At 34.5% G+C, this 14,162-nt stretch overlaps 1 protein-coding gene across 2 annotated transcripts in view; it reads right to left on the bottom strand.

Annotated features, from left to right (window-relative positions):
* Positions 1 to 1,931: 1,931 nt before the first annotated feature.
* Positions 1,932 to 14,162, bottom strand: part of NAV3 (neuron navigator 3) — a 227,241-nt gene continuing 215,010 nt past the window's right edge. For both annotated transcript variants that reach the window (XM_070947671.1, XM_070947672.1), the window contains 6 exons: positions 11,588 to 11,742; positions 9,915 to 9,986; positions 8,959 to 9,155; positions 5,645 to 5,763; positions 4,771 to 4,968; positions 1,932 to 2,324 (listed from right to left, as the gene is read on the bottom strand). In XM_070947671.1, coding sequence (XP_070803772.1) covers positions 2,205 to 2,324; positions 4,771 to 4,968; positions 5,645 to 5,763; positions 8,959 to 9,155; positions 9,915 to 9,986; positions 11,588 to 11,742 — 861 coding nt within the window. In that variant the 3' untranslated portion in view covers positions 1,932 to 2,204. The remainder of the gene's footprint in view (positions 2,325 to 4,770; positions 4,969 to 5,644; positions 5,764 to 8,958; positions 9,156 to 9,914; positions 9,987 to 11,587; positions 11,743 to 14,162) is intronic.

Raw genomic sequence — 14,162 nt, 5'->3', positions numbered from 1 at the left:
AATCTTAAGGAGCAGCTTTTGTTTTAGTCATTTTCCAGAGTGGCATGCTGCTTAACAGTATGAGACAGTCAGCTAATATTTGCTGCTGGAAATCAATCTGAGTACATTTTTTGTGCATAAAAGCAGACTTTCTTATTAGGGCAATAGCACCATGCAGGAGACCTGCGGCTGATGCAAGAAGGAAAATTGCATTGATTTTTTAATATTTGTTTTGCAAAATATATTCTTGCAAGAGTTAGTAGCACCACTTACGTGTCCTGAAGTTATCCACTGGCTATATGTATCCTGAAAGTATTTCATTGGCGTATGTCCTATGGTTATGAGTAGATGTGCTCCACATGAGCCCTTTCAAGACAAGGGTTGAAGTATGTGCCTATAGAATGCTATAGCCCTTAGATATTTTATGTTAATTTTAACCAATATCTCCAATTACTCTGATTGGGTTTTTAGTATATCCCGCCAGGATAGATAATGTCTATTTTTTTCCTGCAAAGTTAGATTGGTTTAAAGAGTGCAAATATTCATTGTAGCAAGGATAGCTCAGGACTTGTGATGGCAGTTCTAAATACAGGACAAACATACCTGGCTTATCTGTCTTTTTTAAAAAAACAGATAGTACTGATTGCCCTCTTGCTTTGTTTACAACATATGGGTATTCTCCATAAATGAAACATTTCTTCACATCAATAGAATAAAGTATAATTTTGTATTTTTGCTGCTGTCGCTGTTATGTTTGCTTTTATTTGTGCAACACTTTTTTTTTCCAGTATTTACAATACCCTCCCAATAAACTGTGCAAAATCACCCCCCACTTTCCCTTCTTACAGTAAAAACATTTCTGTCTTGCACAGTGAATAGCACTGTGTCAGTGTTTTTGTAATGCTGACTTTCTTCATGTACAACAACTGCAATTAAAATAGCATGCTCCAAATGGGGGAAGGAAGAGAAGGGACGAAAACCAAGAATGATTTGTGCTCATGCTAACTCAGGTGCACACCCAGCTCTGCTGGATAAAATGTCACACATCTCTGTTTCTGTCTTAATTAAGTTCTTTTCCTAATGGGATAGAAATAACTATGTTGGACTTTTTTTTTTTCCATTCATAGTTAACTAGGGGTAGCTTCTGGGTCATTTGAATGTTTTAGGATGGTAGGTCATTGATTCACAGAAGATTAAAAATAATATATCTATATCTATATTAATAATTCATCCTTCTAGCCACCTAATTAAAAAAAATCTGATATATAAACACAAGGCTACTGTGTTCACTGATGCTCTCTCATTAGTAAAATGAAGAAAGGAAACAGTGTAAATAACCAATGGTTTAAACAAATTAAACCAAGTGTAACATTGTCTAGAAATCGGTTTTAAGGCAGTGAGACAGCACCATAGGAAATGATCTCTTTTTTCCCCCTCCCAAAAGACTCAAAACAAAGTCCTAACCAAAACCTTTAGTCAGCATCAGAATTGCCTAACAACAACAGCAACAACCTTAAGAGGTGGGCAGGTGTTTAAAAAATACCACTGTGGTTAAAAACAATTTGGATATAAAAACGGGTGACTTTTTTTTCAATACACACACACACACGCACACACACGCACACACACAAACAGAAAACTTGGTGAACCACATCACTGCAAATATGGCAGTTTAGTATCAAATTGGCACTTATCCAGCATATCACAGTATTGTTTGTATAAGGTAATTGCACAATACTGTTTTGTGCTTATTGAGTCTATACGCCCTCTGATTATTTTATTTTGCATCCACCTCATTTTGGAAAGGACAGCAGAATATAATCTGGAATATGTGCTGTGAGGCACCACAGAGGTTAGAGGAGGAAGAGGAGGAGGAGGAGGAGCAGGAGAACTATGAATGCAGCACCTCCAAGTATATTGAAGTATCACATAAAATGCTTCCACTGTAAACTTTCAAGACAGGGATAGAAAATAAAAGACTCTAAGTGATTCCAGTTTGACTACTATGTGTGCAATCTGCATCATAGCCTCCCTGTTAAAGGTTCTTTCCACTTGAAACTGAACAAATCCAACTTTCATTTCTGATTTGCTTTACTGCTTAAATCAGGTGCCTCCATATATGACACAGCACACACATGCTATTTCAGCACAGATACACACCACCTCAGCAGCCCTTAACACGGGTATAGGTTTATCAGCATCTTCTAACCAAAGTCACGCCCCCCTTAGAGCGTTGATTCAAGTGAAGGGTCCAGCATATCGTCATGGTGGCTGGCAGTATCACTGTCACAGCTCTGGGCACTTGAGTAAGTGGCAGCTTCTTTCAGCCTCAATAGCATGTTCATCTGAGAAAGAAATACAGTATGGTGTGTTATTGGTACAAGAGTTAAGATGATTTAGAATAATAATAATCCAGTCCATTTTACTGTTCACATTTGCAAAGCAATACTGTAATGAATTTCACCTCTTGTTTTTAATTTAACCAAACAAAAATGTGCAACTATTTATGTTTTCAAGTCCTTTGTTAGAGCCAGTTTTAGAAAACATTTACTGAAAATGTTTTCCTTTGTAAGGAAATTTCTTCTGATTTACGTAGCTTTATACATGAGCTTTCCCCACCCTTTGAATATTTGCTTCTATAACTATATGATTATCCATTGTTATGAGAAATTCCTGCCTTAAGCTCTTTTAAAGCTCATCATGCATATTTTTGAATACATGTTTCACAAACATTTTGGTGCTATTTTGCATGGAGGCAAAGAGATGCTACCAGATTCCATCCAGTATTGTTATGTTAGCCTTTGTGTGTGTGTTTTAAGAAACATACCATTTCCACATCATAAGGATGAGCAGACATAATATCAAAATACCTGCTGAATTATGATTAAGTCTTTAAAAGCAGAGAAACAATTAAATGGATGGGAAAAACAATAGGTAAGACCTTCAAAGTATAAAGGAGAATGGATTATTTAAACCATGATTCATTTTTCTAGTCAACGATAAGGAAATAAACAAACAGGCTTTTTTTTTTTTTTTTGGCATGATAGGAGTAGAAAAAGAAGCCTAATCTGTTTTGCATACATATTGAGTGGAATGAGTGAAAGTCAATGGCTGAATGCAATAGCACCATCTGCTGTCCAGGAGCTGACCTTCACAAAACAATGCCATATTATTGTGTTACTGCTGTGAGGCTGGATTCCAGAAGAACCTTAAGCACATCTTACTTAACTTCAAGAGCACTGGAAATTTCTAAGATGTTTACATACTGAAATAATGGAATTTATAAAACTTTCCTCTTACTGGTGTTCAGGGAATGGGCTTTGTTGGTGGCATTTTAAAATAACCTAATTTTACAATGCAAATCTATAGTTTCTCTGATCCAAAATATGTTTTTTTTTAAAAAAGGAAAACCAGAATAAATCATGTTGTGACAACTTTTCATATTTAACTAAACCTTGAAAAATCAAGGTAGCTTTATTACTGTCATATAGGCATTTAGCCTCATTTCATTAAGTTGAAAATGGTTGCTTGAAGAAGCCTTGCTTACAATAGCAGCAAAAATGTATGGAGAAGAGTGAGAAGCTTGTACACAAATTTGCTCAATGCATCTTAGTAGGGATAGAGAGAAGAAAAAATCAGTTAAAATTAAGCAATTTCCTATGAGGAAAGACTATAGCAATTGGAACTCTGTAGCTCAGCCTGAAGGGAAGAATGTATGGGGAGACATGGTAGTGGGATATTAAATCATGAATAGCATAGACAACATAGTAAAATATTTTCTATGTCTTCCTAACAGTGTTCAAAGTTCAGTTTAGCAACTGAAAGTAAATGCAGGAAGATTCAGATTTTTTAAAAATAGCACATAGTTAAAAGTGTGGTGATATTAGTAACAGCATCACAACAGCTTTTAAAAGATACTGTTGACATTTATGAAAGGTCAAACTAGTAGCTGCTACTCATGCTAGGTAGCTGTCTACAACCTGTTGAACCATAGATAGTTAGTTACTAGTCTTGGTCATGGAAAGGAGCTCATCCTCCAGTCGAGACTTCTGGGCACTCCAGATATATCCTGCTGGCAATAAAATGCTTTTGTGACTTGATGTAGCATGGACCTTTTTAGGATCTAATGGAGGAAGGGCTTAAACCTGTAAACCTATCTCTTTATTCTGTAGGTTTTCTGTTTTCTAAATATTTTCCTGGATAAATCTTTTTTATATCTTCACTTCACATGCACATATCTCTAATTTTCTTCTGTTTTTTTGCCTGTGTCTCCTTACACTCCTAATATATGAGCCCTCTTTCTCATTCATAGCTATTCACTTTTGTCAGTGAAAGTAATGAAATCTATTCAGGGATACCATTAAGGTAAATGAATGCCCAGATATTTATGATCCCAACAAAATATTCTCTTTCTTGCTCAGTATGAAGTGTGATTGAAAGTTAAGAGTGGGTCAGAATTTAGGACTGGCATATAAATTTGCTCATATATTCTGAAGTGATAGCTTCTTAATCTAATTCATACACTGATTTATTGTACATACTCAGTGAATTAATGCTAATCTAAGGAGAGTCTTAAATTTAATACTATGGGATTATACATTAAGGATTTTTTTTTCATTGTAGTATAAGGGTACATGCAAACTGGTACCAATTTACCTGAGCAGCCAAAGCAGCAAGTAGAATAAATGTAACTAAATTACATTCAGCTGTTGCATATAATAAACCATTAGAATTAAAAAGCATCACTGAATAAAGCATATTAAAAAAGCAATAAGCATTCATTTATTTTACCAAAGGATCTCCTTCTGATTCCATCTGTGGAATGTGCTTTGAAGTGGTTCCTTCTTTGGCAGATGCATAACCTTCATAACCAACATCTTCAGGTCTTAACTGAAGTAATGATGACCAATCATGTTGCAGTGAACTCCATGGACAAGTCTCTGCTATCCACTTTGAGGGGTCTTCCCAAGGTGCACGTTTACCATACATCTAAATATATATACCAAAAGAAAAGTAAAAATGTCTACACTTATTTTATTAAAAGACATTTTAGAATGGCCATGATGAACCAAGTTATTAGAAAGTATTCACCCTGAATGCCCCATCATGCTACAAAATAAGTTACGAATAACATAATAATCTGTTCAGTTTATAAGAATAACATCTGGTCAAAAAATTTTGGATTTATATAAGTTACAGTGATACCAAGAAATGATTAAGACACATATGTTTTTGGTGTTTGCTTCATAGACTCTTAGCCATTGTAACTGGTTTACCCCCTCCTCCAATTTATGTATTCCACTTGACAATATATAACAAGGTTATACTAATTTGGTTCACTGATTAGCAACATTCAAGTGAGGTATTTCTATTAATGAATTGCAAAATTCTACAAGTGAGAATCCCACTGAATATTAAATATCCAGAATATGTTTGCATTCCTTTGGCATTTTTCAGATCGAAGGAAATTATTTATAGGCACAGTGATGTCCATGGTTGCAATAATAGGGCACAGATTATAGGAAGATTTAAAAATTAGATTAAACTTCCCTTTCATGGCAAATGATGATTGTTTCTGTAAATCAATTCTTAGAAACAATAATGAATAATAATGCCCCAAGGATTCAGACTTGGGGCATTATTATCTGTTTGACTAGAATCCTACCTGAAGTCCTTCTCTCACAGCTTCCATTATATATGGCACCAAAGAATAATTCCAGAGATCAATAAACCACACCCTAGAACCCTCAACATCAATAGGACAAGGTAGAAAAAGGCGAGGACCTAAAATAAGATTTTTTAAGAGAGAGAGAGAGAGAGAGAGAGAGAGAGAGAGAGAGAGAGAGAGAGAGAGAGAGAGAGAGAGAGAGAGAGATTACATTCAGTATCTTAAGTAGTTTTTTTGCTCCCTTTATATGAGGGAGACATAATAGCAATAGCAATAGCAATAGCACATAGACTTATATAGTGCTTTTAGGATTGCCAGGTCTGCTTCCAAAAAATAGCGGACAAGCCAGGGGGGAGGGGGGGTTAAGTAGTAAAAAAATTAAAAAAAATGTACAATTAAATTATATATTTTCTTACAAACATTTTAACACGTATTAAAATAATCACTTCAAAACTTTACTTAAAATTCAAAACATCAAATTTATTATAATAATATGTAAAATATTAAATTACATTTTACTTTACTGTCGTGTGTATTTTTTATTTGACTGCGCAGCTTTGATCAATTCTTTGTGTTTAAGGAATAATTCTTTAATTTCAGTACAATGTTGAGAAATATTAAAAAATATACAAAGTTCACTTCGAACTGATACAAGCAGTCGGTTACGTTCGTCAGTCCACAAATTTCCCATGACACTGAAAATTTGTTCAACGTTTGCATTTGATACCGGAATTGATGCACAATACTGGAACAGTTTCAGTAAACTCGGAGCTGGCTCTTTCTTGAAAAAGTACGTCCACTTATCAAGGGATGAATCGCCCTGCAGATGAACATAAACTTCTTCTAAGGCAGAAATTTCATCAAAGAGAGTGTTGGGTGGAAGTTCTTTTCACCATGGTGATAATAACCGGATGTTCGTCATTTCTTCTAAAGTTGGAGGATTATTGCAATCAATTAGATTGAAACAATTTAGCGTCTCATATACTGAATCGGTGAAATTATACCACTTTTCTAAGTACGCAATGGCTCTTTGATACACTTTGATGGCTTCTTTCTTGAACTTTTGCACGGCATTCTCAGGCAAATGTTTTTTACGTAAGGCAAATAAAACTTTCATTCCAAAAAACTGCTCATCGTATTTTTTGCAAAGAATCACGTAGCTTACGCATGATAATGTGAAGATCACATGCAAGAATTTTCTTGCTTTCCAGCTTCAGTAGGGTGTCTTATATTATTGACATGAAGAAGTGTATGAAATATAAATACAATTCTGAAATTGTTGGTTCATCATCCTTTGCGAGTTCATTTTCCTGATCCGAAATAAGGTTCCAGATAACCTTATGGCACACATCAGATCCAAGAGAAATAAAATACGAATTTAGAGGTATCCAGTTTAAAAGAAGTCTTTCGACCACTTTAAACAAACTTAACCAACGTGTTGGAACATGGCACAAAACTTCATGGAATTCTGACTCGCAAAACTCAAAAAATGATTTCAACTCTTCTCGTTTCTTTGCAGAATTCAAAAATTCGGCAAAAACCTTCAGCACTACATTTTCGATATCAAAAGATAACTGCTTTAATGCATTTTTTGCGCTGTTGTGTAAAATGTGATTATTGCAATGAGCATTCGATCTTTGTCTCATTCTAACTTATGAAAAAAAAAACGCGATTCTCCTATCCTTATTCTCTTAGACTGTACAGCTTTAGATTACGTACCATTTCATCATAAAGCTTTTGAATAAAAAAAATGTCCACTATTTTGTGAAAAAAAAATAATGAACATAATGTGAAAAAAGTGGACTGTCCGCTCAAATAGTGGACACCCGGCAACCCTAATTGTGCTTTACAGCCCCTTTAAGTGGTTTTACAGAGTCAGCATATTGCCCCCAACAATTTGAGTCCTCATTTTACCCACCTCGGAAGGATGGAAGGCTGAGTCAACCTTGAGCCTGATGAGATTTGAACTGCCAATTGCAGTCAGCCGGCAGTCAGCAGAAGTAGCCTGCAGTACTGCATTCTAACTACTGCGTCACCACAGCTCAGTGTAATGTACAGAAACATAATGTTATTTTCTACATTATGTCTTCCTCATATAAAAAAAAATTGGATAGTGGAAAGTGCACATCTAATTCAAGTTTTTTTTTTATGTCAGATAGATACAACAGATATACTGTTTGTATGCTATTCACTGCATGTTAGTGATGGCAGCCATTTTTTCACAAAGCACAATGACATTTTTTTTTTTTTTTTGCATTAGCCTTTTCAGCCACAGGATTTAGAAAAATACATTTATAACATCTGGCATTTTGTGAATGCTGAGACAGAGAAATATGGGTAATGTATTTCTAAAGACCAATTACTTCATTGGTTCCAGATGGCCTTTGTTTAAATGGCAGAAATAATTCTGAAGACATTTCATCTGTAAACAAGGTGACTGTTTCTTAGATACACTTAAACCCCAGCTCTCTGCCTTGCTTGTCAATGTTGTAACAACTGCCAGCTGTTATGTGGCAACTGCCAAAACAAGTTGTGCCACTTAGGGATGTTTGTAGAAAAAAAAGCAATTAAAAGAAATCTTTTTGAAACATAAAATTATCTGAAAGATTCTTTGATCTCTTCTTGAGGGAGGGTGTTTTTTTTTTTTTTTTTTGCAAAACATGCAGATGGAGTTTCCACTGCTCTTAGGGCACCATTTCTCACAAGATTACTTAACAGAGATTTGTCGTGAAGGAAGAGGGTTTTTGAAACAGTAATACCTGATCTTGGATTTCTTGAGAGATCTGAAAGAGTTTTAGACCTCTCTGCCTTCTCTGCTTCTTATAACTGCTGCTTGCTGATCTGATGCCACATTAGAATGTACATTATTAATGGGATCAAGAAATGTGAAAATCCAGATTTTTTTTAAAAAAAGTAAAAACTGTGACGGAAAATGCTCTCCAAGCATATGCATTTTATTTTATTTTTATTTTGAAATATTCTTGTTTTGTTCTGAATTTTCTCTTCACAGTTAGAACTAAGTCTTTTGACAGTGGAATGGGATAAGAAAGTATAAGTTCAAGGCTAAAGTACACTAAGATCAATGACATTAAATGCTTTTTGGTTCTTCTTTAAGTACAAATTTCATTCCAGAAATCCAATTCATATCCAACAATACCATGTTTGCAAACACAACTCTTTTTTTTCTCCTTTGGGCCTAAAAGATACTAGTTACTTTGCTGGATACATTCATAGTAAACTTACATGGTAAGATAAGCTTCAAAGGTCAGTTTTAACTCTTAATTTGCATTCTTAACTGTAAAACGTCTTACCAATGGTTATATCAGAAGAACTGTGGGTTTCTAAGAAGCTGTTGAGATGATGCCATATCTTGGGAATCCAGTCAATAATTTTGATGAGATCATTATTGCGGGTATTCTTCTCCAGCTCTGTTTCAATCAGTTTCCTTCTCAAATATCTGGATAACAGCCCTTTAACAGGCTCTGTGTGATTAGCACACAGCACCCATCTAAACACAAAACAATAAAATAATGGAATCCAAATGTAAAGGTTGCAGTCATCCAATGAAGTCTTATAGTTGAGCCAAACAAAAATGTGCTTGTTAAAACCTATTGTTAACCTACAGCAACTGTTTCCATGAGCTGATGTGACAGCAACCATCATAAATTGCTAAAAATGAAATATTTGATCACTGCATTTAAGATGCAGTGCATCTTAAAGATATTTGCTGCATTTAAGATATACATAGTCTTTTATAAGGCCAAAGAAAATCTTCTTTGTTTACAGACCATTTCTCTCAGTGCCTGAAGTTAGCAATTAATCACTGAAGATGGATAATGACTGTATGTCCTGTTTGTGAACTTGCCTTTGGCATTTGGCTAGCTGTTATCAGTAAATAGACTTTGAGCTAGATTATTTTCTGTCACAGGATTACATTTATATCTCTAGCTAATAATACATTGTTTCTTTTCAACTGTATGTCTTGAGGCCAATGATGAAGAAAATTGCTATTAGAACTTAATATATTTAGCCTTTTCTGCTATCTTATGACAAAAGCCAAATTGCACATCACTTTTGCAATGGTAACAGAAACAATCTTAAATGTGGTGATATTATATTTTCATTCCATTTGACTCATTAAAAAAAAAGACATATGCTTTCTGATTTTATATAACCAAATGTGCAACAATTATGAACTTATTAAAACTAAGAAACTTTAGCCTGAACTTGAGTCATATGATAGAAATGAAAGAGAAATAATCTTTACCTGAAGTTTTGATGCAGTTCTAGATTAGGTGATGATGAAACTCCTTGGTTCATTGTTCCAATAATATAGGGACTTAAAACAAACAAACATGGATTTAAAAAACTATCCAGGAAAATTGAATAAGAAGAAAATATTAACAAAAAAACATAAAAGCAGCATTAAAATCAGCAAGGATGACCACAAAAGAAAGAAAAAAAATAAAAAATAAAACTTTACTCCGTTAATTTCTGAATATATAAAAAGAAGAACTTATGAAGTAATCATAATGCCAAAGTAAACTGACATTTAAGAAAACTAATTTTAACATTGTTTTAATATAAAATAATGTATATTTATATTTCAGAAAAGCCCTTTTGAACGCACTTATGCTAGGTCTCAAATGTTTGCTTAAATGTATTCTTGAACTAAGCTGTAGATACCATTAGAGGAAGTGTCAGATATTAAACTGAAGCTCTTTCATGTGTGTGGTCTCTCTCTCTCTCTCTCTCTCTCTCTCTCTCTCTCTCTCTCTCTGTTTGTGTGTGTGTGTGTATGTGTGTGCGCGCCCCTTCAGATCAGATTTTGAACTTCTGGCAATTGCCTGGCATAGTCTCTTCAGCTTTTTGGGCAAGGTTTTTTAAAAAGCTCTTGGGGCTGAGAGAGACCGACTGACCCTATGTCACTCAGCTGGCTTTCGAGACTAGAATTCCACCTTAGTTTACACTAGTTTCTAGTCCAGTGCCTTAACTACTAGACCAAACTGGCTCTCAGTTTAACTTTGACACTTATTAATTTTTGTTTCTTTCAAGATTAGCATAGCTTTCTATAAATTCTTCAGATGGGTGATTTTTTTAAAGTTTATTTCAATGATTCTGTAGGTATGATATGAAATTATTACTTTATTGAGAAAGATGAAATATTTACTCAAAGCAATTTAGCCATTTTGTAATAAAATATTCTTACTTAAGCATGGGGCTATATGTAAAAATGTATAAATGTATAAATAAGTAGAATTTTACTAAGTCTGCTTATTAATAAACTTTTCACTTTTCCAGATTAATACAATATATTATATATTCATTAGTACAATTCTTGGCTAAAATAGCATATTTTATGCACACAAAGAATAACAAAAATTACATATCTGTTTATAGGAACCTATTTATGAAAACTCAATGCACAGATTCATGCAGTTTCCTTTTTTCTTAAAATCACAAAGGGATATGTGTGTTATAAAGACTAGACTTATTACTAAAACTTATTACTAAAACATGCAAGACTAAAGCAACTGCAGACTACTGTGTGCAATTCTGTTGAAATTGATATGATAAAATGTTTATTTCTACTTTATGTTTTGGGTTTAAACTGGTTTTGTAACATCACCAATTTTGAGGAGTGGAAGGCTGGAGGAGCAAAAATACATTTAATGTATAATAAAAGACTATTCAGCTGCATTAAAATATGAAATCAAAATATTTCTCAAACCTCATTGGGTCTATTCATAAATTCATCTCATATTCTTCCACTCCCTATTTTCAACGTAGCCCCCTGTATATGAACTGTATAAATGCAACTTCCTGCGTTTATAAACAGGTCATAAGAACCTGGAATTCTGAAAGCTTCAATTCAATATCTTTGAAGATTGCCAGATTGGGAGAGGCTGCATAATACCAATGACTAAAGAATCAACCTACCATTTGTTATATTTACAGTTAAGGAAACCATTGAAGATGTCACTCAAAGAATCAACATGGTGCAGGTTGTCAAGAATTATTACCACAGGAAGGTCAGAACTACTATTATCAGCATTGCACTGTTCAGCCAAATTAACAAGATATTGTTGAACATCCTTCAAAAAAGGGAGAAGAATGTAATAAGACAGGTATATTTTCTATTGCCAACTTCACATTTATGTATCATTGTTAAAACTAAGTGTCATGAAATTATTTTGGCAGTCTCAAGCAAAGCAGTTTTTCCTAAGCATCTTCTTTATCCAAAGCTTATATTTACAATATATTGTTGAATGCATACAATAGATTTGTACTAATCTGATTTCCTTGGTTTCACAAATTTAATAAAATAGGAGCTTTTATTTGATTTTATTCAAATGCAGGAAGGCTATTTCATGTGATCAGCAAATCCTGATCATGAGGTTTTTCCGAATGGATAGAAGAATCTATATACCTAAGCTGCATATTTATTCCATTATTTCAAGAATTCTAATCTGATCTTTCTTTCTTTCTTTCTTTCTTTCTTTCTTTCTTTCTTTCTTTCTTTCTTTCTTTCTTTCTTTCTTTCTTTCTTCTTTCTTTCTTTCTTTCTTTCTTCTTCTTTCTTTCTTCTTCTTTCTTTCTCTTTCTCTCTCTCTTTCTTTCTCTCTATTTTTCTTTTTGTGTGTCTTTGTCTTTCTTTTCTCCTTCCTTCCCTCTCTCTCTCCCTCCCTCCTTCTTTCCTTTCTTTCTTTCCACACTTTTTTGTTTATACACTATTTGGTAGTGTATAAACTTGGTAGCACCTGGTAGCACCTCACAGCATTTAAATATACAAAATAGAAAACCAGTATTACTTAGAATCAAAATTAAAGTCAGAATCATTAAAATAAAAATTCAACTAAAACTGACAGTTTGCAACAAAGATTTTATCCTTCAGTCTTTTGGAAAGAACATTTTCTAGTTTTGGGCATACCAAGTAAGTGAGTTTATGGATATGAGGGATCTTCAAGCTTTTTCTTCTAATTTGAATAATCAGGCAAGTTGCTATGAGGGGGAATGGAACTCTCAAGTAATCAATACCTAATCCAATGTAATCTAATTAATCTAATCTAATATTTTAAAGGTCAATCGGGAGCTGTAGGCAACTGGAAAGAAATTCAGTACAGGCATAATATGATTCCTGCACAGTACTTGCAATAATTAGCAACCTAGCTGCTAAATTTTTCAACAACTACAATTTCTGGATACTTTTCAAGGATCACCCCACATAGAAATGAAGATAACTTGCTAAACCTATTTGATTTAGGTTTCTGAAGAATTAACAATACCATATTATATATAGACATTAAACAACATATGGAAGAAGTGTAGCTCTGGGTTGTTATTTAAACTTTTTAATCTCCTACAATCTAAATCAAGGCAACTACTATATCTGAAAATCTGAGATTACAATTGGATCCTAAATTACCAAGTGAGGTAAATTACATTTTAGGAGAATGTGCCTCTTTTTAAAGTAAATCCTCAACTTCTTGAGTTCTTCATTCACTCATCATAAGCAATTTTGTCTTATACTGTAGATGGCCTTTAGTTTATTCACCCTCATCCAGTCTACTGCAGTATCTCAGGCAGATAACTGCTACATCTTAATCCAATGTGAGAAAGATATACAATTGACTCCAATACCTTACTCCAAATCCCTATAAAAAATTTATTTCAGTAATTTTCAATAATTTTTAGTATGTATGTATGTATGTATGTGTGTATGTATGTATGTGTGTATGTATGTGTATATATATATATATATATATATATATATATATATATATATATATATATATATATATATATATATATATAGATCTTTGGTTATTCGGGTCTTCTCCCACGTAAAATTGGAAGTGTCTTGGCGACGTTTCGATGAAGTCTCATTCGTCATCTTCAGGCTGGTGTTCTCGGCTTCGTGCTTCCAGGAGCAATGTGAGATCGCAGCTGTCTCTTCCTTTTAACTGCTAGTGGGGGTGTGAGCTGATTGGGTGGGAACTTGGCTGTGCTCTGATTGGATGGGGGGTTGGTTGTGCTCTGATTGGCTGGGGGTGTGTTCTGTTTGGGTGGGGGCTTGGTTGTGCTCAGCTTAGTCTGAGTTGCAGGGGGATTTGAGCTGGTGAGCTGCGTTGTTGTTGTTTGGCTTCGTGTTTGTGGCCGTGCGAGCTCTTCATGGTGGGTGTCAGTCTGCTTCATGTATGGATTGGAGGGGTTTAAAGTGGCTAATGATGCAGCTGCGGTCTGGCTTCTGGTCCTTGGTCGTGGCTCATTATCAGTGTGGGTTTGAGTCTGCTTTCTGCATGGATGTGTGGTGGTGACATCCTGTGTGGCTCTCGTGAGTGTGGGTCTGGTGTCATTCGTCATGTTAGGGACTCGTTTGTCAATAAGGGCGGGTTTCCAAATGGCTGGTAGGCGGGAGGTATCGTCTCGTTTGTTCATGCTGTGTGGGCGTTTTTCTATCTCGATGGCTTCTCTGATTATTCTGTTGTTAAAGTGTTCAGTTTTGGCGATAGTT

This window comes from Pituophis catenifer, unplaced genomic scaffold, assembly GCF_029215685.1.
Source record: "Pituophis catenifer annectens isolate HBS135680 unplaced genomic scaffold, rPitCat1.0.hap2 SCAF_7, whole genome shotgun sequence".
Lineage (NCBI taxonomy): Eukaryota > Metazoa > Chordata > Lepidosauria > Squamata > Colubridae > Pituophis > Pituophis catenifer.
Note: the sequence above shows the minus strand (reverse complement) of the source record. Positions and strands in the feature narration are given on the sequence as shown.